Consider the following 25,243-nt stretch of genomic DNA (forward strand, 5'->3'; position numbering starts at 1 on the left):
TACCCCAAGATTTCAAATTATTTTTAAATGGTTAAGAGAACTGACTGGAAAACTTGATATGAAATATATTTTAATGATTGTTATATATATTTATGTAAGACATAGAACTGTAACATGGTTCCCCAGTTTTGCGTTTAATTAACTTGTAGTTTTTGAATAATTTCCATGCCAATTACAATTACAAAGTCAATTATCTGAACTTAATCACAATTAAATTATTAATACAACAGCAACAGACGTTTTCAATTATGCCATAATTGCAATTAATCCTCAATTACACGATTACAATTATAATTGAGCCCAACCCTGGTATCTCCCTAGTAATATTTTGTTAGTGTTTCAGGGTCATGTCTGTGTGTCATTATGTAAATCAATTTTTGATTTGTTTTTTTTTAAGAGCTGACCATCCACGGTGCAAACTTTCTCTGTAATGGAATTGTGTACTTGAATTTTGGAATTGTAAAATCCCGAGTACGCCTAGTTTTGAGCTCTGGTCTGTTTAGTGAATACTTACAAACAAGCAAACTCACATTTAATAGTGTTCACATTGTCAAAATGTGCATCATCATAATGTAAGAAAATAGCTCTGACTTCCTGTGTCTCTCTCTGTCTAGAGATCTTAACTTCAACAATTTGATGGTTTTCCCCAAAGCCATAGTGGCCCTTCCCAAACTGAAGGAACTGTGAGTATGAGGCTGAGCTTCTGCTTCTACAGAGCAACATTGTGGCAGATTTCAAGGTCCATTAGAACTGTTAAAGGGTCCTGTCATAATGGCAGCAGTGCTGTGCTCATGTAGTAAGACAAGATACACGCTACATGTTCTGTTTCTTAGCATTCAATTTAATGCAGTGGTTTAACATTTAGGTTTTATTGTTTTTTTTGTTTTTTTTTAACTTAATCACTTTAAGCTTTAACATTTGTTGTACAGGTAATGTATGATGACACTTTGCACTGGCATTGTCTTAACTGAGATTACTTTGTATATAATAGGACATTATTCAGTAAATCTATCTAATGATTTATAATTATATGATAATTAAAAAAAAAAATTATAATTAAATAATCAAAATATCAATTCACCCTTGGGTAGGCACTGCCTACCTTGCCACCCTGATGGCACGTCACTGTTTGTGTTTACGTATTTGTAAATCAGAGGTGTAAAGAGTACTGATGTATCCTACTCAAGTAGAAGTACTGTTACTCAAGTACAAGAACAAGTAAGTCATACATAAAATACTCAAGTACAAGTAAGTCATACATAAAATACTCAAGTATGTAAAAAGTAGCTCAATTAAATAGGACTCAAAGTAAGTTACAAGTTACTTTCAACCCCCACATTTTATTTTGGTAATAAATATTGCCACAGTTCCCTTGTATACAGTACACATCTCATGTATAAACTTAAACAGGCACATTTATTTTCCTCAAAGGCATCTGTATGAAACAAAATGTTTGTCAAAATGTATAGTTATTTTTAAAATAAAATAACAGAACAGCAATGAATTCAATTCAAAATTCTAAATTTCTCAGTCTCTAAGTAAAGATAAATTTATGAACTCTGAAACTGAGAAAAAACTGCTTTGGTCGGCTATGATGTGATGCATTGTGATTGTTGTCTGGTCATTTAATTTTTTTGTGGTTTCACAATGTACGTTGATAATTTTAAAACAACATTACTTATTTTAAAATGTACTTAAGCACAAGTAAAATTACTGATTTAGAAATATACTCAAAAAAAGTATAAGCATCTCAATTACAGTAATGTGAGTACTTGTAGTCCATTACTTTCACCTCTGTTGAGAAATACCTGTAGTTCAAAACAATTAGATATGAAAAAAATGTATTTATTTATATCACAACAATACAAAATACAGAAACAAAAAGACCAATTCTAGGAAATATTGGCTTTTCCGCCTTAGTATTCAATGAAAACATTTTGCAGTTTGCTAACATGCTTTTATTTTGAAGGGCATTTAACTTCTATTGTTTAAAAAAAAACATATCTTTGTGAAGTCATGTGTCTTTTTGACCTTGGTCCCAACAGAGGTTTCCACAGCAACGATATTGCCTCCATACCAGAAGGAGCCTTCCATAACAACCCTCTGCTGCGAACCATGTAAGGCCAAAGTCCTCCTGATTCACTGATGCTCCTCAGAAGTATCACATCTGGTAGAAAGTACCGCTATATCCAGGATGTATCGTGTGGTCTCTGCTAGGGGTGTCCCAATTCAATATCGATATTGGTCCGATATTAGCCTGAAAACAAATATAAGATATTGGATTGAAATTCCCGGATTTTCAGATTTTTTAATTTATTTAATAATTTTTTTATTCATTTGTAGAATACTGTCGATATTATGTTGAAGGTTAAAAATTATGTAACTAATGGGTTAATAATAAATGGGTCAGTTTTTCTCATCCCTACTGTTGCTGACTATTGTTCTATGTTTGAGCGACATCACTTGATCAAGCCTTTTCTAACATTCCACACTACAAAATAAGTAATTATTATTTTTTTTATTAAAGAAAAGAGAGAGACGTAAAAACGAAAAAATTCAAACAAAAAAAAATAAAGACTATGTATGATTCATGCTGATATTGGATCAATATCGGTATCGTCCGATACGCAAGGCTGCAATATTGATATCATATCAAAAATGAAAAAATTATATATCGGGACATCCCTAGTCTCTGCCATGCACGTGTAGTTTCCATAGTTTGAGGTTACAAAGGATAATTGTCCAAAAGATGGAGCCATTTCTGAAGATGTAATAATTTGAACCCCTTCTGTTTCTTTTTTTTTCCCCAGACATCTTTACGACAACCCACTCTCTTTTGTGGGAGTGTCAGCTTTTCAGAATCTGTCCGATCTGCACTCTCTGTAAGTCTTTGTCAACCACTCTAATTTCCTCCCTTTACACGTTGTGTAACATGAACTAAATTTAAAACTCTTAACACACATTTCAGGATGCTACGCGGGGCTAGTATGATGCAGGATTTTCCCATACTGACATGGACAAATAATCTGGAGAGTCTGTAAGTGAATTTAAGTGACACGTAACATTCCATGCTGTGGATTTGCTCTGGAATAGCAAGTGACTAATTATACTATACGTTTTCAGGACTTTGTCTGGCACCAAAATCTCATCCGTACCCTCGGATCTGTGTGAGGATCTCAAGTTGCTTCGGACCCTGTGAGATCTCTTTTCTTTACCAGTAGTACTAATGATTATCTTATTTTTTAACGTGTTCTGCAATATCCTTACTTTGCTTTTACCTTTCACAGCATTGTAGTATACATCTATCTGAAGTTGTATTTGCATAGTTAAAATTGTTTTAATGTTTTGGTTTGAGCTGGAGATTGGCACCGGCAGACCCCACGCAACCCTGAACAGGAATAAGTGGGTCTGAAAATGAATGAATGAATGTTTTGGTTTGACTGGCTTGATAATGCTTACCACAGCATATTTCAGAGGTTTTATTGAACCACTATAGCAGACATAGGCAACTGACTGCCCTTGGTCTAATTGTGTGTGGCGCCCAAAACAAAATTGTAATTCACGAAGTTTGAAGTTATATGAAGCCCAACGCAGCAAACGACAGAAAAATGCACAAAATGTCAACAAAATTACATAAAAATGATAGACACACTAAACAACCACTTAAGCACAAAATGACAGCAAAAACAACATACATACAGTATATAAAACTACTTCAAAGACACACAAAATGGCAACAAAATAGCACAAAATGACAGAAAAATACACAAAATGACAACACAAAAAATACACAAAAAGGCAACAAAAATTTGCCCTATTGACAAGAAAATAGACTAAATGAATTCATAAACACACAATTTCACGTTTCTCAAACTTATATCATGGCGGAGCCAGCAAAAAAAAGGCAGAGAAGACCTTTGTCTGAGGAACGGAGAAACTCCGTGCAGTGATTGCTCAGCAGCAACACACACCGCAATGACAGTTTGTGTGATTGTGCAACAGGCACGCGCACACACTTGCAACCGAGTGCTCCATCGGGCAGCGCACACACAAATATCTATCTATCTATCTATCTATCTATATATCTGTCATCTATCCATTTTCAGAGCCGCTTTGTCAGCAAACAAACAAATCACACATATTTCCACACTCCCCTCCGTATTACTCCCACATCATTCATTTATTTTACTTGTCTCTCTTCCTCATAATGTTCACATGGTCACTTGGGACTATATGTCTGAAAGCACCCTTAGCGTCACTGTTGTATTAGGATTTTTCAGTGATCGGTTGCTACGGTCTTGGGGGAGCAAATGTTTGAATGTAGCTGTGGGGTGGGGCAGGCGGCGGGGGGTGAGGAGTTTTTACGACAGTGACATAACCAAAAGGGACCTTTGGGAGGAGCACTAAGTGTAAGTTACTTAGTTCTGCTTTAATGCTCAGATTGGTTGTTATTCTAAATGATATGAATGTTGATGATGTGGCCCTAGGATTAGACAATCACATTTTTGTGGCCCCCGCTCTGATCGAAGTTGCCCATCTCTGCAATATAGGCTCATAATGATAATAATGTAACTGGTAAATTAAAATAGAAGGCAGTGTTCCTATTCATTAATAGAAAGGCATGTTACATTCCTACTGTAGTGGGGATTTCTGTTTAACCGGTTCCGGTCGTCCAGTTTTTAATCTGTATTTTCCTCCATCAGAGATCTGTCTTACAACAAGATAAAGCAGCTACCGTCCCTCCAGGGATGCATCCGACTCCAGGAAATGTGAGTAGATCTTATTTTAAGATCAAGTTTAGACCAGGAAAATAAATATATAAAAGTGTAAACTTATACCTAAAAACTAATTACTGATGTGATAATGTTTAAATATATATAGAAGCTTCCAGCACAACCACATTCAACAAATTGACAGGGACACTTTTCAAGGTCTCTCTTCTCTTCGATTGCTGTGAGTCTACTTTGTAACACACACTGTCACACACACTGAGTTTGGATTTTTGACTTTATGAATGTGTTTTTATGCCAACTAGAGACCTGAGTAGAAATGAAATCCGCGTCATCCACAGAGATGCTTTCCTTACCCTCACAGCGCTCACCAACTTGTGAGTATGACCAACTTTACCGTCTTTACACAACAACTGCATTAATGCGTAATTTCATTTTTAGTTCGTACTCTGGCTGCATTGAATGAAACAGTCGATGTGTGCTGACGTTTTTGCAGAGACCTGAGCATGAATTCTCTGAATGTAACCCCAACGTCTGGTCTGACTGCTCTCAGTCAGCTCAAACTCTCAGGGAACCCGCAGATGAGAAATGTGCTGTCAGCAAAAAACCTTCCCAAACTCAGGTAAGAAAGAACTTGTTTGGCATCGTAAACTTTGAATGTTTGAGACGGGCCATAGGGAACGTAGAAGATTTGAGTTGCACAGACAGTTTGGTGGCCTCAGGGTGAAGGGCGTTGGTTATAGAACTGAAACCAATAGAGTTTAATCCAGGTCAGGGATTCAACATGATCCCTCATTTGTCCTAATTTCTAATAAATGTGGAAAAAAGACACAAAAAGAAAAAGCATTCAAATTTTGTAATTTCTTTTTTAAAGGGATCCTCCACTGTTTTTACAAATGTGGCCTCAAACCTTTAAAATGTCTTTATGAGAAGATCTATGCCTATCAAATCGCATTATTTTGCACTATATTCGTTTTAAAAATGGGAGTAGTTTACTGTTTGACAGCCTGTGCTCCGCCATGTTGAAATTACATCATTGATGACACCAATCGCCCTTTTTAGTCCATCGAGTTCTACAGGAGTGATATCATTCAGGATTATTTACCATCTTTTTCAGTCAAAATGACAACTTGTGCCGCTTTGGGTTGCTCTAAAAATCAGTAAAAGTTAAAAAAATAAAAGTTGATGTAAACCTCTTTTGTTTACCGAAATTTGATAAACAAAATCCCTGACCCGAAAAAATCTGTGACTGCAGGGGGCGAAAGATTGCAAAGAATATATTGCACCAGAGTTGGTGTAGCGAGTGCAAAATGTAGCCTTTAAAGATGTTTATTTCATTCATTCATTTATTTCTTGATTTACAATTACTTACTGATTTACAATTACTTTTATTAATGGTACAATGTCTGGAGTGATAAAAAAAAAACGATAGTTATTTTTTCTTTTCAAGATTCTTTAGGTTAAACGGATGCTTTAGCTCAATATCTCACATCTCATCATCTCATGCTGTATGGACAGAGCACCATGATTTATTTTTAACCTTTCAGAACAAAACTCAAAGTACAGGCTCTGTATTTGTTAATTATTAAACAACCTTTGCTCAAGTTTATTAAGAAAAATTAACACATTAACTAACTGAGCAATTTAGTATATTTAAACTATCTTGCATCACTCCTGCATTTGGGACATAGTTACACAAATTTGGCCAAAGATTTTTTAATATTATGGTCTTAATCTAATCTTACCCTATCATGTAAATCACATTTGTCAAACTCAAGGCCCAGGGGTCAAATCTGGCCCTTGAGAGCATTCAATTTGGCCCACAGGAGTAGGAAAAAAAGTCAGAGAAACCATGAATCATTGTGTAAATTATCAACTAATTCAGATGTAGATATCTCAGCTAGATAGCAAAATAACACAAATTCAATTAAACTCTACAACATTAGCAGGGCTTATATTCTACCCACGCTATCATATGATGGAAGTCATTTTTAATCTCAAATTGTTAGAATAACTTTTAATTCTTTCAAAATTCTGCAATTTTCCTCAGATTATTACACAAAATCTCCCCAAATTACATAAAAATTGGTTACAAAATAAAAATAAAAAAGATCCTGCAGGTACTAATATCGGTCACTTATTGCTTTGATATTATCAGTGCCGTACATATTTTATTATTTATTTGTACATAGAAGTGCAGCCTAGAGCACAATAATCGTCCCTCCTTAAATATGCAGCCCACCTAAGATAACCTGCTCCGTATTTGGCCCCTGATCTAAATGCTGTTGGGAGCATTCAGGGAGATGAATTGTCTGTAAACTGGTGCATTATTTATCCTTGAGCCTGCATCATGTCACCAATACGGTGAATGAGCAGCGTTGTACCCCAACCAGACATTCACCGTCTCCGCACAAATGTTGTTTGTCTTTAGGTCGATATCGGTCCCATACGCCTACCAGTGCTGTGCTTTCGTTGGCTGTGACTCAGCCACAGGTTCCTCTGAGGATGATAGTAAAAAATCTACAGGTGGGGGGCCACTGTCATTTTTTATTTATTGTTTAGTTCCTCTTCATTTATTCATTTATTTATTAAGTGTTGATGGAAACTGTTTCTCACCCACAGGTGGGGACGACAGTGAGAGAGTCTCCATGATCATGCATTGCTCGCCCTCACCAGGTACGTGTACTTCACATCGTTTAGTGCAGTGTTTCTCAAATGGGGGTATGTGTACCCATAGGGGTACGTGATATCACTTCAGGGGGTACTTGAGAGAAAGAGTGCGGAATTAATAAATTAACGCATTACAAATATGGGTGTTTATAATGTTTATTTTTTAGTTAAAAATGATAATTATACTAAATATTACCAGCCAAAAAAACACACAAAAATAATAGAAAAATATACTGAATAATAAAAAGTACAGACAAACAACAATAGAATACACAAAATGACACCAAAAACACACACTATAGGAAAAATACTTACTATTACTAGCAACACACAAAATGAAGATACACTAAATGAGTGTATCGTTTTTTTTAAATGTGTGTTTTCACTCATTCATTCCATTATTATGCTCTAAAGTAGTTTTTTTCCATAGTATTCTGAGCAAAATGTTAGTCAGAAAAACTGGGCATTCAAAAATACAAGAAAGGGGGTTCTTGAGCCAAAAAAGTTTGAGAACCACTCGTCAGGGTTGGGGTCGATTATAATTGTAATTGATCATTTATTAAAATTTTAACATAATTATAATCAGAATTGTAATCTATTTCCATTGTAATCGTAATTGAATTATAGCAATTGCTAAATTCCAACTCTTGTCCCTAGATGGGCTTTTACATAAGATATTGTAATCGATGCACTAAAATATAAATGTAAAGATGATAAAATGACATTGTAGACATGAAAAAACGCATACAATAATCACAACGCTATATGAATAAAAGTTAGTAACCTTGTAATTGGACTTTAATAATTGAGAACATAATTGTAATTGATTTTCAGGAGAAAAATAATAATTGTATTTTATTTGTAATTTGAAAAAATGCTGATTATTGTAACTATAATTGAATTGTAATTGAACAAGGATAGTTAAAAATGTAATTGTAATTGACCCCAACCCTGCCACTGCTCTGGTGCATGAGATGTGAAATGAGCCCAAATCCAACTAAACTGTGTCTTTCCGTAGGAGCCTTTAAGCCCTGTGAGCACCTCCTCGGTAACTGGATGATCCGTCTGACCGTGTGGTTTATCTGCCTGGTGTCGCTGGTCTTTAACAGCCTGGTGCTCGTCGCCACCTTCTCTCCCACCCACCGAGCAGCCGGACACACCCACTTCCTGTCTCCGTCTCTGTCTCCAGCCCGGTTACTGATGGGGTTGCTGGCATTGGCCAATCTGCTCACGGGTCTGTATGTGGGCGTGCTGACTGTGCTCGACATCGCCACGTGGGGATCCTTCGCTGAGTACGGCATGTGGTGGGAGATGGGCCCCGGCTGTCAGATCACAGGAGCTCTGGCGGTCTTTTCCTCGGAGTGGTCCATCTTGTTGCTGGCGCTGGCGGCTGTGGAGCGCAGCATGGCTGTACGCAGGATTCTTGGGAAAGTGATGATTTCACCAAGGAGGACTGGCAGTGGCCATCGTGGATGTTTGAGATGGGAGTGGCGCTTCAGCCTGGCTGCGGGGCTGCTGGGATTGCTGGCTGCTGCAGGGGCCAGTCTGACCCTCCTGACCTTTGGTGAGCAGTCATCGTCCCCGCTCTGCCTGCCGTTTGCTGGTGGCGACGGTCCAGCCCTGAGCGTCACGGTCATTCTAGTGCTGGTCAACGCGCTTGTGTACCTGTTCACCGCCGCCGTGTACACGCAGCTATACTGCCACCTGGGCAGGGTGGAGCTGGCCGACCCAGAGCAGACGGGCGCCCTGCGGCACGTGGCATGGCTCATCTTCACCAACTGCATCTTTTTCTGTCCCGTGGCGGCATTCTCCTTCGCCCCTCTATTGACTGGCTCCACGGCCGGTGGCCCAGAGATCGCCAAGTCCGTAACCCTGATTTTCTTTCCACTCCCAGCATGCCTGAACCCCGTGCTCTACGTGTTCTTCAGCCCGGCCTTCAGGGAGGACTGGTTGAGGCTACGCGGTCGCAGAAGCTCAGGCAGAGAGGTGAAGGCCGGCGCTGACGGTCTCAGAGACGATGGTGGCGTTGGGTCTGAGCTCACAGATGAAGGCTCCTCCTCCCAGCTCGGCTATGACTGTGGGGTTTATTCTCAACTTTGTGGGGAGACCGTTGTATGCGAACAGTGCGAGGCAGCACTGCGGGCCAGGACTTGTTCCTCTCCCTTGTCTGCCACAGTCTGCAGACATTTGGTGAAATCTCACAGCTGTCCCACCCTCCTGGCAGGACCAGCTGTTGGCCAGCGCTCTGAAGGGTTCTGGGCAGACAGCGGGACGCCCTCGGCTCAGTCAGAGTACGCCGATGAGGGGGACTCGTTTGTGTCAGACAGCTCCGACCAGGTCCAGGCCTGCGGCAGGGCCTGCTTCTGCCAGAGCAGAGGACTTCCTCTCGTACACTACTCTTACAATATACCTCGAGTCAAGGACTAGGGCCACACTACAGCTTCTCCTCATCAGTCACATGAACTCATTAAAAGAGTTGGGGGAAAAAACTGTTTTTAACAAAACGTGCCACGAATCCTGCAATTCATCAAGCACTTAATGTCCTTTATTACTGTTGACAGAACTGCAACTATTCATTCAAAGGGAACGTGGGTTTTTCTCTAAATGAAGCACATGGTGTTAATATAAATTGCTTTTCGCAAAAAACAATAGTCGCCTCCAGTGCCTGCACCGTGCGTTCAGATGGCTGTCAAAGACGGTTTTTTAAAAAATGTTACCACACACCAGAGACATAGTTGATTTTCATCAGTTTTTTTTCACATAAAAGTAGCAGATGTAATAATCAAACTGAACTTTCTTTTTTCTGAATGTAATCATGAGGGTGTCTCGCCAAGAGACAACATCATCTGTGGCTTTGGCCCTTCCTGTTTATGATGGAAACGTGTTGGCATGGGAGAGCAGTTAATAAGCACACGCCCTTTTTTTACGACTGTGATTAAAATAGCAAACATCACTGTTTTATCGACAGCTTCTCCTAGCTGTCCTGAAAAGCTTTATTTATTTTTGGATTAGGAAGCGTAAGAGGAGGAAATTCTGGGCTGAGAGGATTATAAGTGGCTTTCTAAATTATAAATCAACTGTATGATGCAACACAAGCATTCACCAGAGCAGCGCTGTCTCTTTCTTTCTTTACCTTAACAATTCGCACATAGAGATGTCGGTCATTATTGTTGTAGTTCTGAAGAATATTTCTTGGTTTTTTTTTTTATATATATATCCTGTCGGCGTCTTTGGTTTCGGTGATGAAGCTGGATCTCATTCAACATTAGGTTTCTTTCTTGTTGTAGATTTTTGTTTAGACATGTTTAATTACAGATAAAATGGATTCAGTTGTTGATTAAAAGATCTTTTGATAATTATTTGTTTTAGTTTTTTTGAACTATGACATTTTAGGGTTTAGACACCTGAGATTAACTTCAAGATCCTGATTAACTTATCTTTTTGCCTGAAAGAACAGTTGTTGATCCATATATGGCATGTGTAAGTTGGACGTCACCTGCTTATGAAACAAGCTGTTTTTAAAGAATTAGCAAATGTTTTTATGTCAAAGGTATATATTATGTGTTAAATTTCACTTAGAAAAAAGTCAAATGTTTTGTCTGAATAACAGTCAGGCGGTGGAATGAAAGTGATCAGCAAACAAGTTTGAATGTGATAATCCTGAATGTAGCTCTGCTTCTTTTCATTCACACAAACTGAGACTTGGATGCCGGCCGAGGCGCTGAGAGCAGTCCTTTAACAACCACAAATATTTCAAGACATGCTTTCACAGCTTTTTTTTTTTTTTTTGCTGGTGCAAAACTAGGAGAAAAAGACTTATTGTTATTGAGCTCATGGATCAGTGCTGGACTCTGTGGGACCATGTAGATCAATGCAGATCTAGTTCACCTGAGTGGGGCGTTAGGTGGTGTTTGAGTGGTGTTGCCTTTGCTGAGCGTGACTGTACACATCTGGGCGGATGCTCCCTCAGAGCGTGTATCCACAAGTACACGTCATGTACACGCTCAGGAATTCAACCCATGTTGGTGAGACTCCCACCAATGAACCACAATATCCTTCTGTCCTTTTCTTTTTTTCCGAAAACCATTTCCACTTCATTGTTGACTTTACTGTTCATGGTCTCTTTTTTTGTCTCGTGAAAATCTCCAACATCACTTTATGTATTTGTAAATTATTTGACAGGACGACTTGTAATCAAGAATGGAATGCTAACTAAGGAAGCTACCTCCTCGACTGTAGTGGCTGCCAGCTGTGCTTTGTTGAAGAAAAAGTTCATGTTGTCATGGCTTTGTGTGTTCTCATGCTTTTTAGTTATGTACAAAAAAATGTGGGAGGAATTCATGTACTGTAAACTGTGATTTATTTTTTTCAACCAAAATATCAAAAATGTTTTTATCTTTTATAAATAACTTGCAAAATTGTTCAAGTTCTAGGAAATATCTTGCTTGATTTCAGCTGTAATTGAATCTTGTTTTTGTTTTGTTTTTTCTTTCTTGTGAAATTTCCACGAGTTGTTAATGTGTTCATGTAGAAATTCTACTTTTTAAATTGAATAAAAGTGCAAGAACTCAATCTCGTTGTGTCACCCTTGTAAAGTAACATAGTTTATTCATCCATCCATCCATCCATCTTCTCCCGCTTAGCCGTTTCCGGGTCGCGGGGGCAGCATCCTCAGTAGGGAGGCCCAGACTTCCCTCTCCCCGGCCACTTCCTCCAGCTCTTCCGGGGGGACCCCGAGACGTTCCCAGGCCAGCCGAGAGACATAGTCTCTCCAGCGTGTCCTGGGTTTTCCCCGGGGCCTCCTTCCGGGGGGACGTGCCCTGAACGCCTCACTAGGGAGGCGTTCAGGGGGCATCCTAATTAGGTGCCCGAGCCACCTCATCTGGCTCTTCTCGATGCGGAGGAGCAGTGACTCTATTTTGAGCCCCTCCCGAATGACTGAGCTTCTCACCCTATCTCTAAGGGAGAGCCCAGCCACCCTACGGAGGAAACTCATTTCGGCCGCTTGTACCCGTGATCTTGTTCTTTCGGTCATGACCCAAAGTTCATGACCATAGGTGAGGGTTTATTCATTCATAGTTTACTTCCTTTTATCTCTATAGGATTGTTGCACTTGAATTTTGGACTTCATGGATATATGGGTTTTAATTAGAACTTAAAAAAAAATGATGAATAAATGTAAATAAATAATGCCTAATTTTTTCCAATGCTGTTAATAGTTTACTCCCAGCGCAAAAAATGCACACCCCAGTCAGGTCAGCAGTCAATAGATGGACAATAAGCTATACACACTCCTTCAGGGCATTTTTATTTACTAATGAACTAAAAATCATGTTTTATGTTAAATTCAAATACCTGACGAAAACCTGTACACTCCAGGACAGTGATTCTCAACTGGTGGGTGGGGACCCAAAACGGGTCGCGGACAGCCGGTCAAAAATAAATAAATACTTAAAGCTTAAAGCTGATATCCAGTGTTTCTTCCTCCCACTGCCTCTGCCAATCTACCAGAAGCCTCTAATTTTCTGCACGTGCATCGCGAACATAAGGTTGCATCGGGTCACATTGATATAGGTCTATGGGTCAGGTAAGAGCCAAAATCATATTTACCTCTTTGCTGTTGTGACGCGCGGCCTTGTTTCCGTGCACAGTTCTGCGTTCACTTTGATTGACAGTCTCACAAAAAAAAATAGGTGCGGGTCCCAGGATGAGACCAGTTGAGCACCCCTGATCTAGGAGAACCTATAGTCTGGGGCTTAAGTGACAATCTTTGTAGTTGCTTCACCAAGTTGCCACATTCTAAACACATCATTGCATTGAGTTTTGTCCTCCTCTTGCTCAGCTTTTTTGCGTTGCACTGTTAGTTATGTTTCACATGTGTGACAAGCAGCAGATACACACTTGGAAAACAGATCCCTAAAACAGTAGACTCTTCCCCACCCCTTCAATTGTCCTACCCTGACTCCCTCTTCCCTGTTCCCTTCCCCCTCAGATGTAGATGTAACACTGTCATCTCTTTTTATATACTCCCTTTGATAATAGAGTATTTCTTACCCTTCCTTAGGAAGGGCTGGTGATGGTCACAACTATGCAATCAAATAAATTTATTTATTTATGTGCAATAACAAAACATGCATTGTTGTCCTAAAAACATTGCACTTCATGTAGTGTTGACCTTCGACAGCATGTGCAGACAAGGCAAAGGCTCTTATTGAAACAAAGCATTAACGAAGGTGCTGACAAACATTTGTCATGAGTGTTTGAATGAGTCTACGACATGCTTTCCACTCAGCTACGGACTGGGCATGTGCAACACATCCCAGCTATTTCATCCTTCTGCGTGTAGCACATAAATCGCATGCCTTTAACCTTTGGATTTAGCCAGGCTTTGTTCCAATAAATGACAATCCACATTCATTCCATGAGATTTTTTCTTAGGCTCTTATGATGATGCAGAGCAATGTGATCACACACACACACACACACACACACACACAATAAAACAAGCACACTGTTTATATCAGGGAGTCTTTATGCACACAAACTGTCAATCTAAATTTAAATACTGTCTTTGACTTCTTCCTGTGTTCAAACTGAAAATACTGATAGAACAACCATTCACTAGTAAGCCCTTAATCACATGCTTTCGTCTTCTTCTCTGTTAATATCCAAAAACAATCCACATTCATGAATTATGCCGAAATCCTGAAGAATTTTCTTGAATGCTGAATAACAATTAATGAAGTGCAGCTTCAGCAGCAGCTGGAGAGTTATTCTTGGCATCAGTCAGGGTGGAGAATGGGGGGGGGGCTCTCAATTCTTGGCATCTTTCTTCTCTTTCTTATCAACTTTAGGAACTTGGGCTGGAAGCACAAACATAGGAAGAAAGGTGGTTACCATAGCAAACAAACCACAACTAACGAAATAACCAGTAATAGTGTGACAGATTTCAGACACTGACTTGGCCCCACCCTTGTGACACCTAATAATGTTTACTCAAAGAAGCCAATAAGTAATAACACCCTACAAGTCTTGAAGGAAAACCTACAACTGGCTGTTATGACGTCACTCAGACCGATTTTAATTAATGAAAAATACAAAAAAGCAAAAAGTGGACATGTTTGGTTTAGTGAAGTCAAAAACATAGGAGTTAAAATGTTTTATTTATTTTTTATCTTTATTTTACATTCTCTTGATGAGCTTGGAAACTGTTGTGGATTCAAAGGTTTGTATATATTTATTTTTTTTAAAATGGGGAAACCAGGCACTCCAAAATTAACAAAAATTAAAAAGAGGAAAAGAAATACTAAAAAGCCTTCACTGTAATGGCCATCTCATTAAAAAGCCAACATGTTTCGACCAAGCATGGTCTTCATCAGGACTCCCACACCTTGTGATGGGAGCCAATCACAGAGTCGAACAGAACAATGAAAGGGAGAAACAGGTGATGTCATTTAAGTAATCAGCAACTGATTTCATCTCATCCAGCACTCATGACCTTTACAAAAGAAAGTAGATTATGAAGTTAATAAAAACGTCTCATTCCAAACTCTTTGACTCCTAAATCCAATCTCTCTCATAAAAAAACATCTGGCATTGAACAAACTTTCCAACAATAAAAATGTCATTTGTCCGGCTGATAAGGGAGGTGCTGTAGTTGTTTTATCTAAGGACAAATACAAGGCCAACTTAGTACCAGACATTATGAAGGACTACATTACAATCTCCTGTTGGACATGATTCACGAAGAAATAATTAGATGGCGTTTCAAAACAGGCCCTTGACAATGTATATACTGATATAAATGTGGAGCACCATGTTATGGCTACGTTCTACCTCCTTCCCAAGGTGTATAAGGAGCCTAAAGACAATTCGCCCTGTAATTTCTGGCAATGGTACTCTTACGGCGCCAGCTTCAAAATATATTGACTTTTGTCTGTAAACTCTCATCCTTCATTGAAGATACAACTGATGTGCTAAACAAAATTGGCAACTTAAAAAATATTCAATCTAACTCTTTGATGACAATGAACGATCTACAGCCCACCTCTGATTTCCTTTTGGAACAGACTGAGTTGTTCATCATAATGTGTTTTTGATGTCCCTGTTGGATTTTGCTTTTCTCCTAACAAGGCTTGCTTGTTTTTGGGTCTGTGAGAAAAGGAACATGTATTTTGATATTTTGTTGTTTTTTGATGGCAATGAAACACACAACCATTACAATTCCATAAATTATTGAATTCAATCAATAAAAACATCAAATTGTAGATTGAATATTGGACATAACCAACTTGAAAGACACTGAGGGAAAATGACATACTACCCTTTTTAGAAAAAGCTATATACTCAGAACTGATTCCTTTCGTTTTCATCATCATAATAATCACACCAAGGCTATGTCACGCAGATTTCTTTGATAGAGGCTACTAGTCCACTACAATCCAACAAGCTCTAGACAGGGTACAGTGCCTGGAGTGAAATACTCTTAGTCTTCTGAAGAATAGCACAAGATATAAAGCCATATCTCATATCTTTTTTTGTTACTACCTATAGCACACATGCTAAACAGATCAAACACATTGTTAATACAAAGTGGTCCATTATTCAGCGTGATCAACAAAATTTTTCTCGAACCTCCTGTTGTGACTTTTAGACGTGCACCCACTCTGAGGGACAGATTGATGCAATCACACTTACCAGTGAAAAAGAAAATAACTTTTAAATGTATGCACTGTCCTCATCGGGATAATGTTGCACAAAAGAAAGAGTTTACGGATGTTAATACCAAAAAAAAAACTTACAAAAAAAGGGATTTCAGTAATTGTAACATATTGTTTGTTTTGTCCATGGAGAGATTTTTATTTTTTTTTTTCTCTACTGGACGTACGAAAAGACATATGAAGAATCGACTTCCTGAACATAAATATTCTATTTGAACAAGAAATCAAGATAACCCTATGGCCAGACACTAATAAATACCACAATAGCAATTATTTTGTACTGTGCATTGTGGGTGTTGAACATGTTAAACCTTTGATTAAAGGAGGGGATAGAATCCAGAAGCTTAATCAAAGGGAGGCTTTCTGGATCCATCAGTTGGACGCTTTACAATTTCCTGGCTTAAATGATGATTTTGACCTTTCATGTTTTTGTCTCATTTTTAATGTTTTTCAGGTTTATTCTCTCTTTTGTTTGTTGCAGATTACTTAATTTACATCACCTGTTTTTCCCTTTCATTGTTTTGTCCGAGTCTGTGATTGGTTCCCATGACCAGGTGTGTGAGTGCCCAATGCATGCAACCAATGAGTGAGACTGGTGGGAGGACTCTCACCTTGCTTGCTTCGTGTGACTACTTTTAATTCTATATACAAGTGTGACACAACCAGAAATGTTTGCTAGCCCTGATGAAGACCATGCTTTTTTGACACATTTCTTCCCCCTCGTTTTTCAAGAGCACCTAAAACTGCTGTACTATAAACACATTGAGCAGCCAGTCATCCACTTGCCTTTGCTTGTATATTTTAGTTGGAAAGAACACACAAAATAGTGCAGATATTAGCTTGCTAGCTTGCAAGTCCTTGCTGGAAGTGATGATTTGGTAGCTTTAATTGTACGGTTTTGATATTATAAAATACTCAATATTAGAGAAAATGCTATCATTGGCTTTCCAATTAGCTAATATAGCACTAAAGCCATACCTCTCATTTGCACATATTTTTTAAAGGGGGGGCTATCATGTTTTTTCAGGCATATAGTAGCATTCTGAGGCATACTCGAATAATTATGCTACACAAAAAAAAAAAAAAAAAAACTTAAAAGAAATTTCCCTCTGTACGCTTCGATTTCGCCTTTGTCTCTTTAAAAAAACTTTGAGCTTGTCTGAAGTGCCCATGAACACTCCCTCTACAGTACTCATACGAACATGCATGGATTTTGTTTACTTGTGCGCTGTATTTGGCTACTTTCTACATTTTTTAATGGTTATGAAAGTGAGGAATGCTAACGTACGGTCGGGGGAGAAGTGATATCGCCACTGACACACACACACACACACACACGCTGCTGCTGCTGGCTCTGAAGAAGTAGTCCTCTTTATGAGTAAGAATCGCATTGTTTTTTAGTGTACTTATTAATCCACTTTCAAATAAGCTCTTGTTTTAAAGCAGTCATCTGAAAATTGCCTGGAACAAACATGGCAGTTATCTCTCAGCTGTTTGCTGTGACTGCAGCTGTTTTGACGGAGCTGGAAGCGGGGGAGGGGTACGAGTTTTATTTACATTTTTATTTTGTTTTTTATTTTAATGAGTACAGACAACATAAGCCATGGGTTTCTTCCAAAAGTGTTTAAAAACAAGTAAATTAAAAGCTAAATCTGCAGAGGCGGGTGCTGTGGGCTGAACTATGGAAGAGAACATAGGAAGTGGGAGGGGCCTTGTCCCCTCGAGCATAACAGCAGGAAAAGGCCGCTGCGAGCAAGAGATTTAAAGATTACTCAAAAACACGTGAATCAATCTGAGAAACACTTGAGGTATGTTTTTTAGGGAGGAATGGCACACTAACATGAAATAAAGCTTGAAAAAGTGATTTTTACATGAGTCCCCCCTTTAAGTGCAAAAATAGGAAGCTGTAACTTATACTGAATTTTAATGTATTTTCTGTACCAAATTAGCAAAGTATAATATTTTTAAGTATTGTTGTGTGAAAATTATGTAAACAGATGGATAGGTTGGTGTTAGAATAACCTAACATATAGAAGTTTTGGACTCGTGGGGAAAAACTGGAGATTTTACAAAAACATACATTAAAAAGGGCCTGTGGGTCTTGAACCTAGAGTCCCAGTTGTGATTTACAAACTTGTCCTTTCATGCTGACTGAAGAAACTGTTATTCAAATAAATCAATAAAGCTCAGGGAAATGGGGCGTTACATTGATGACCCAGGACAAATGTAAGAATATAAGGAAGCTCAACGTTTCTTTAACATCACACAAGATACTTACATCGAACCTCCAGTTTACACTCCGCAATGGCTTCTCCAAAGTCGTTCACTGCTTTGCACATGTACACTCCACCATCGAAGGGACACGGCTTACGGATCTCCAGCGTCAGAACGCCCTGCTTGCTGAGCATTCGGTACTTGGCTTCTTGTGAGATGTCCATTTTGTTTTTGTACCAGGTTACTTTGGGCTAACAAGGCAGAACAAAGTGAATTAGATATTTGAAGACTTTATTTAGTGGATATAAAAGTTACTATCATCGTTCCAACAATAGATTTGCTTGTGGATATTGTTACAATGAGGACGGTGTGTTCATTTGTTGATCCTAATACCTAGGGGCCTGTACTATGAAGCTGGATAAGTATATCCTGGATTTATCTCTGTCAGAGAGCCCCTTTACTACGAACGCATGCTCACTTAAGTGAGTTGATTTCAGACGGGGGTGGAAATTTCAGCGTCAGACCAATCACAAATGCTTAGAGACTGTAGAGCAACTTGCGTCGCAACTGAGGAATAATTCTTTAAAAATATGAAGAATTAAAATCCATAATTCAGATCGAAAACAACACTGTTGCTGCAGAAAAGGCAGGAAATAAAAGAACATATGCAGAAAGCCGTTGACACTGTTAATGCGTAAAAGCATGAGAATTATTCAATATTAATCCATGGAATGATAAATGGACAGCGCTCTGATCAGTTTAACTTTATTACATCGCAGACATGTTTCTATTCAGGTAGTCCTCCTCAATTTATCACACACTGGAATGAGATTGCATTGTTTCATTGTTGTATCCTGCTGATGTAAATGTATTCTTTTCCTAAAGGATGTCATCGGTAAATGAAAGGATAATATTAATAATAATCTTTCTTTCCTAAGCACAGCTGTCAGATCTGCACCAACCAGGATCTTCTAAGAGTGGGCAGCTCATTTTCCAAAAAAACTGATTGGTCAGGAGGCAGGACTTTTTTACTCGCTCAGATCTGATCCACTTCATAACCTGGTCTTGACCAGTTTAGGTGTTCAGCCTAACTCTAGATTTCCACTGGATCCAAAACTGCTCCGCTGCGTAACTGCAGCACAATCTGCTGTCCGTCAATTTCTGCATATCTGTTGCAGCAAGGACTCAGAAGATCCCGCTATTTCACATGTAATGGTGCAATATGTTATTCAACCATGGATAAATGCAATATTTAGATGTGAAACACAATTCCCCCCGAGTCCGAATATGTGCTTGTTTTTTGGGTAGAGTCCAAACAGCGCCCGCTAGAGCCAAAACGCACAATTTTCAGGCCAAAAAAAGGTGTTCATTTTGTCAAAAACGTAGTATCAGCAGAACGGTTTTATTCCTCTGAGTCCAAACATGTACTCGGTTTTCGCATAGAGTCCAAAATGGGCTTTCTGGAGGCCCCAGAAGGTCGGTGTTTTCCTCTGCCAGGGGTAACCTCGATCAATGGATGGAAGTATTTTATTTTGAAAATAATCTGGATATTTTATTCTGTCTATGCACTAATTCCTGTCCTGCATGTACTTATCTTTTTCCAATTGCTCCCAGTGTTTGTCAAAAATAGAAAATCTGCATATTTGCTGCAGAGGGCCCCAGCATTCTGCTGCAGATTCAAGTGCAGTGGAAATTGGGCATAACCCATACCTTGAATAAATCCTGAAAGTTAGCATGATAAAAGGAAATTCAGCTTTGTAGTACATGCCCTAAATGTCAGCAAGTGTGAGTGTGTGTTACATTGCATTTTAAAACTATCTTTTTAAGAATGTATTAGTACAACTAAGTACCTTGGGTATGCCCCGCACTGAGCAGCTGAGGGTGGCGTTGTATCCCGCTATAACTGAGCGATTCACCAATGGATGGGTGAACTTTGGAGCCGTGGAGAAGTCGTGTTCCTTATAGGAGGGAGGTTTGTAGACGATACCTAAACAGAGGGACACATTACAATGTTTCTCTTCCCTGCGTACATGAAATTATCTTCATTTCATACACTGAATAATGCGTCCAGTGGATGGCTCACAGTGTGCCCTCACCTGTTTTCGGTATGAAAACACTGTCTTTGGTGCAGCATGGCTCTGGGCTGAAGCCCACCAGGTTTATGGCAAAGACACGGAAGAAATATTCATTCCCCATGATAAGGTCAGACACAACACAGTGGGTTCGTCGGTACTGGTCGAAGACTGTAAACCACTCCTTCATGTAGAAAACACATCAAAGGCTCAAAGATTTATTCTGTAATTATTTTTGCTTTCTACGGAGCACAGATGTACAGTATGTGGATGTGCCCGAGGTGAATAGTATCGTTTGCACATTTCAAACAGAATCCAGTGATTGTAGAATATTTGCCACAAATAACTTATGACTACTGATCCATGCTGGGTCGATTTTTAATTTTTTTAATTTTTTTATTTTTTTCCCCATTATATGTTTCAGTTAAATTCTCTGTATTTATTTGTTTGGCAGTTAAAACATCTTCTTAAACCTTTACGGCTAAAATTGTGGGCACAGAATTCAAAGTTTGTGTGTTTTCTCGTTGTTGTTTTCTCCGACACAAAACACATACACAGTAACTTAATATTCAATTCAGCCACGGTGAGAACAATGAACCTGTGTCACTATGCTGACTATCCAGAGCAGATCAAGGCCATACTAGGATTAGTTTGGGACATTCCTGGTTGATGTTATTAATGGCAGCTTGAGGAGGAGGATAGAGGCAGCTGAAGCTCCTGTCAATAACCCTTTTCAATGTGGACAAACACGTGACTGACATGCGCGTTCAGACTCGGTGCAGAAACCATGTTGTTTACATACGCTTGAAAAATGAAAAACATGGCAATGAATGAATGAATTGCTGTTAAGGCTCAAATAGTTCAAAGTATGTAGAAAGCTTGTCACCTGCTTATTTAAGGAAACTCACTTAAAGTACAGGTGAACGATTACGGGACCCATGCAACATTCCCGAAAACACGCAGTTATCTGATGTGCACTCCTGGCTCGATGTTCAATGGTCAGACATTTATACATGTCTAATAGAAAAACCCAGTGTATAAACGAAAGAAAACCTAAAAGCATACAAGTCTCTAGATGCTTATAACTAGTTCTGAACGGGCAGGTAGGCAGGCTGCTGTACTCCTGTTACCAAAGGTTTCTGTGCATTTCCACGTGTTCTGATCAGTTTCAATGGATGAGTTTCCATCTCTACATTAAGTCTCCTCCTCATTGTCCCACGTCTGCATATCAGTCCATTTACAGCTTTTTATGGTCACTTTTTACTTGATTCAGATTGAGATGGTGCTCCGTCCGCTCCCATGCACCGTCGCCTCAGCAGCGATTACGTTGACACCATCGTTTCTGATCATAGTAGAGTGGGAGATTCCATGGCAGGGGGGCACACGCCTCTACCACGGTTGACTCCTCACGATCAATGGTTTTAGTTAAAAGATTAATTATGGATTTTGTATGTAGAACTTTGGGGTGAAAAAGGGCTTTAATTAATTTGGAACAAGAATGTAACATGGCACTTTTTGGATGTACTGAAAGATGACAGAAAAGATATTAATTTAAATTGGTAACTTGCAAATAGATGAGGAATTTTAGAGTGATTAATTAACTTGAATTACTTTTTTAACCTTTACTACTGACCAAAATTCGCTGTGCAATTTTTACATTGTACTCAGCTCCAGCTCAAATTGTGCAACTCAATTGCAGAGTAAATGGTAAATGGACTTGATTTTATATAGCGCTTTATCACCACACTGAAGCAGTCTCAAAGCGCTTTACATATCAGGTCATTCAATAGTCCGAATGTGCGCTGCTCATGACTCATGTTCTCACACCGTACGGACCGACACTCTGACACGATCTGACTGCTCAAACTGTACGTCCATACACGACACGTCGGGGTATTGTTTCCGGAAATGCAACGTACAAATTAGAAGAAGAACTCTGAAGCATCATCATTAAAACAGAAGAAGAACCCAGAAGTGGATAGACATTTGCGAATCTCGGCAAAAAGAGCTCCAAAAAAGAAAAGGCGACGATGTGATGGACCAGGAAGTGACTCGTCAGTACGCTCCGTCAATTCTACAGCGCATTGAGGTAAGCCGGTCCTCACGAGGCGCGACCAAGATTTTTGATCGGGAGCTGGTCGTGAGGTTTTAATCGCTTCTTGTGACCCCATGAATACTACACTATGCACAATTTAGCTGAGAGTCGACACAATCCCAACAATAGCGCACAAGTAAAAAATGGGTCAAAAATTGCACAGTGTAGGCCTGCCTTAAGGGTTATGTTTTTTTCTCATAGGTATTCTCTGTAGGGTTTAGCCCCCAACATAGCAGAGCTTTTAATTTTTAATTGAATGAAATACAAAGAAGAAATTGGAAGCTCTCACCATTGTCTTCTTGTCAGCTTTCTGTACATTGTAACCAGCGATTTCACAGTTTCCATTGTCCTTGGGTGGTTTCCATTCCAGCGCTACGTTAAAACCCCATGTATCCAAGACCGTCAGATCCAGAGGAGACCCTGGGAGATCTAACCATGCAGGAGATTTATTCACTCTGATAATCCATCCACAACCTTTAAGACAGCTATCAAGCAGCACCTTTTGACAAAGACCGAGGCCATTGTGTGCACTGTGCCGTCTTGATTCTTACCAACGATCTGCAGCGTGATGGCCGCCATAGCTTCGACGTTCTCAATCTGCACTTGGAGGTCGTATTTCCCAGAGTGCTTCCTCTCAGTCTTACGAATGAAGAGGATCGTATCAACTTCACTGTTTCTTGTGCTGGCAAATTGGGGACTCAGGACCTCTCCGTCTTTGCTCCAAGTCACTTTTGGTCTTGGTTTACCCTAATCACCAAGTTTGACACAGAAAAAAGCTTCAGTTAACATTTGTCATGTTTTAATCCCTGAACCAAAAATACATCATGTACTTTATCTAACTAGATGATTCAATCAACCAATATTTTCCGTCAGTATTTGTCACTTACTGGAAAAGAACTTGACAAAATCATTTTAGACTAAATAAAAAACGATGTAGTACTTATTAGTGGTTAGTTTTGAAGAAGCAGCATATTAGTGTGAATGAGTAGAACTAATGGGAAGAACTTGTGGTTCTGCATTGGGAGCAAAGGGAGAATTTCTGCTTGTAAATATTTATAGAATTGTAGTGACTGTGACTAAAACCAACACTGCTCTATTTCAGTATTTAATGGTGATCACAACTTGTATTTTAATTGGTCATGCTACCGACTAGGATTTTTGAAATACATTTTTTAGGACAACAGTCAATGTGCCATCCTATGCAAATAAAAAGTTATATTTTATTTTGTTTCTGAACTTTAATTACAACTTGACAAAATGTATTCAGGGTTAGGGAAATAAAGTTCAATCAAAAATACATCAGTTTGAAGTTCCAAGGAGCACAGAAAAAAATGAGGAAAACATGTTGGCAAGCACAAAACAGTCAATATAGATATATTTACATGACAGTTTTACAATCCCTTAAACTGGGCTGCACATGCAGCATTTGGAGTAGGGGTACACATAGCACTGCATATACAGTATATATGGGGAATTCAACTTAAGGCCTGTTTCATTAAAATCAACTCACATTATGTCAAAGCCCATAAATGGAGCTGTTTGACTTGAATATCACTTTTAAACCATTTCTTTAACTTTCTGTGTTATTTTTTTTACATTGTCATGATATATTGTTTGAATTACTTAAGTACATGACTTAATGTAATATTTTACAATTCAGATATCTGCTGTAAATTAAATCAGTGCTTCTCAAATGGGGGTATGCGATGGCACTACTTGAGACAGAGAAATTGGAAAATTAACAAACGAAAGCATTAAAAATATTGTTTTATAATATTTTTTTTAGTTAAAATGATAAACTACAGAAATAAATCTATTCAGGAGGCACTAATTACTGTTTCATTCCACGCATTTACAATGGGATTCTTTAGAATGTGTTAGTTGTTTTTCATAGTATTCTGATCAAAATGCTATAGTCGGACAAAGAGAGTACTTGGATTCAGAAATAAGAGAAAGGGGGTACTTGAACCCAAAAAAGTTTGAGAACCACTGAGTTAAACACTCTACCTGGAAGGGAATCACAACATTGACCGTATCCCCAACTTTCTTAATGAGTGTTTGGCGAAGATTTCTCGGGAGCCAAATTTTGGGACGCTCTGTGAAAAACAAAGAAACGAAGAGACAATAAACAAAGAAAGGGTGAGTTTATTGTAAAAGAATGATCATTCACCTATTTAAAACATACCATTTTCCCATCACTACCAAGGCCTAAATGTAAACCTAGAAGCAGTAAGTTGTCCAAAGTACCTATAAATACTTACGCATTATCTCTCTGATGGTGATAGGCTGAGCCAGAATGGCAGGGGCACTAGGCCCTGCCATATTGTACGCCCGCACACGGAACTGCAGTTTGTCTCCGGTGGTGAGGCCCTTTACTATCATGGCTGTCCTGTCAGTCAGACCCTCAATTGCTGGTATCCATTCATCAGCTGTCATTAGAAAACACAAAAGCATGTTCAAATGACCCAAAATAATTTTTAAACAGATTGAAAACAGGTTTGTTACCAACAAGGACATTCTTAACATGAATTATGCATTAGTACCTGAGACTCCATCTAGGAGGCAGTGTTGTACACATATGATTATGATCATGGAGAAACATGGCACACATGCTTTTTTCTCATCATAAACGAATGCTTATTGTTCATTTGTTTGTTTCAGTCTAACAAAATATTCAAACATAAATATTCAAACATAAATCACAATTTAAAAATGTATATACCAAGACTGAAACAGGCTGAA

The 25,243-nt window shown here is 38.8% G+C and overlaps 2 protein-coding genes across 11 annotated transcripts in view; one reads left to right on the plus strand and one right to left on the minus strand.

Moving 5' to 3' along the window:
• The window catches only part of lgr4 (leucine-rich repeat containing G protein-coupled receptor 4), a 52,060-nt gene extending 40,088 nt beyond the window's left edge, over window positions 1–11,972 (plus strand). The window contains exons 7-18 of the mRNA XM_028438725.1: window positions 615–683; window positions 2,046–2,117; window positions 2,811–2,882; window positions 2,969–3,037; window positions 3,124–3,195; window positions 4,704–4,769; window positions 4,882–4,953; window positions 5,036–5,107; window positions 5,227–5,352; window positions 7,162–7,256; window positions 7,353–7,406; window positions 8,419–11,972. Of these exons, the coding sequence (XP_028294526.1) occupies window positions 615–683; window positions 2,046–2,117; window positions 2,811–2,882; window positions 2,969–3,037; window positions 3,124–3,195; window positions 4,704–4,769; window positions 4,882–4,953; window positions 5,036–5,107; window positions 5,227–5,352; window positions 7,162–7,256; window positions 7,353–7,406; window positions 8,419–9,827 (2,248 nt within the window). The 3' untranslated portion in view covers window positions 9,828–11,972. The remainder of the gene's footprint in view (window positions 1–614; window positions 684–2,045; window positions 2,118–2,810; window positions 2,883–2,968; window positions 3,038–3,123; window positions 3,196–4,703; window positions 4,770–4,881; window positions 4,954–5,035; window positions 5,108–5,226; window positions 5,353–7,161; window positions 7,257–7,352; window positions 7,407–8,418) is intronic.
• A 2,061-nt stretch (window positions 11,973–14,033) lies between these two features.
• Window positions 14,034–25,243, minus strand: part of mybpc3 (myosin binding protein C3) — a 49,172-nt gene continuing 37,962 nt past the window's right edge. For all 10 annotated transcript variants that reach the window (XM_028440717.1, XM_028440724.1, XM_028440704.1 and 7 more), the window contains 8 exons: window positions 24,763–24,930; window positions 24,509–24,597; window positions 23,053–23,248; window positions 22,791–22,930; window positions 20,431–20,590; window positions 20,185–20,321; window positions 18,399–18,585; window positions 14,034–14,263 (listed from right to left, as the gene is read on the minus strand). In XM_028440717.1, the coding sequence (XP_028296518.1) occupies window positions 14,214–14,263; window positions 18,399–18,585; window positions 20,185–20,321; window positions 20,431–20,590; window positions 22,791–22,930; window positions 23,053–23,248; window positions 24,509–24,597; window positions 24,763–24,930 (1,127 nt within the window). In that variant the 3' untranslated portion in view covers window positions 14,034–14,213. The remainder of the gene's footprint in view (window positions 14,264–18,398; window positions 18,586–20,184; window positions 20,322–20,430; window positions 20,591–22,790; window positions 22,931–23,052; window positions 23,249–24,508; window positions 24,598–24,762; window positions 24,931–25,243) is intronic.

The sequence above is a fragment of the Gouania willdenowi genome, chromosome 3, assembly GCF_900634775.1.
Source record: "Gouania willdenowi chromosome 3, fGouWil2.1, whole genome shotgun sequence".
In the NCBI taxonomy this organism is placed as follows: Eukaryota; Metazoa; Chordata; class Actinopteri; order Blenniiformes; family Gobiesocidae; genus Gouania; species Gouania willdenowi.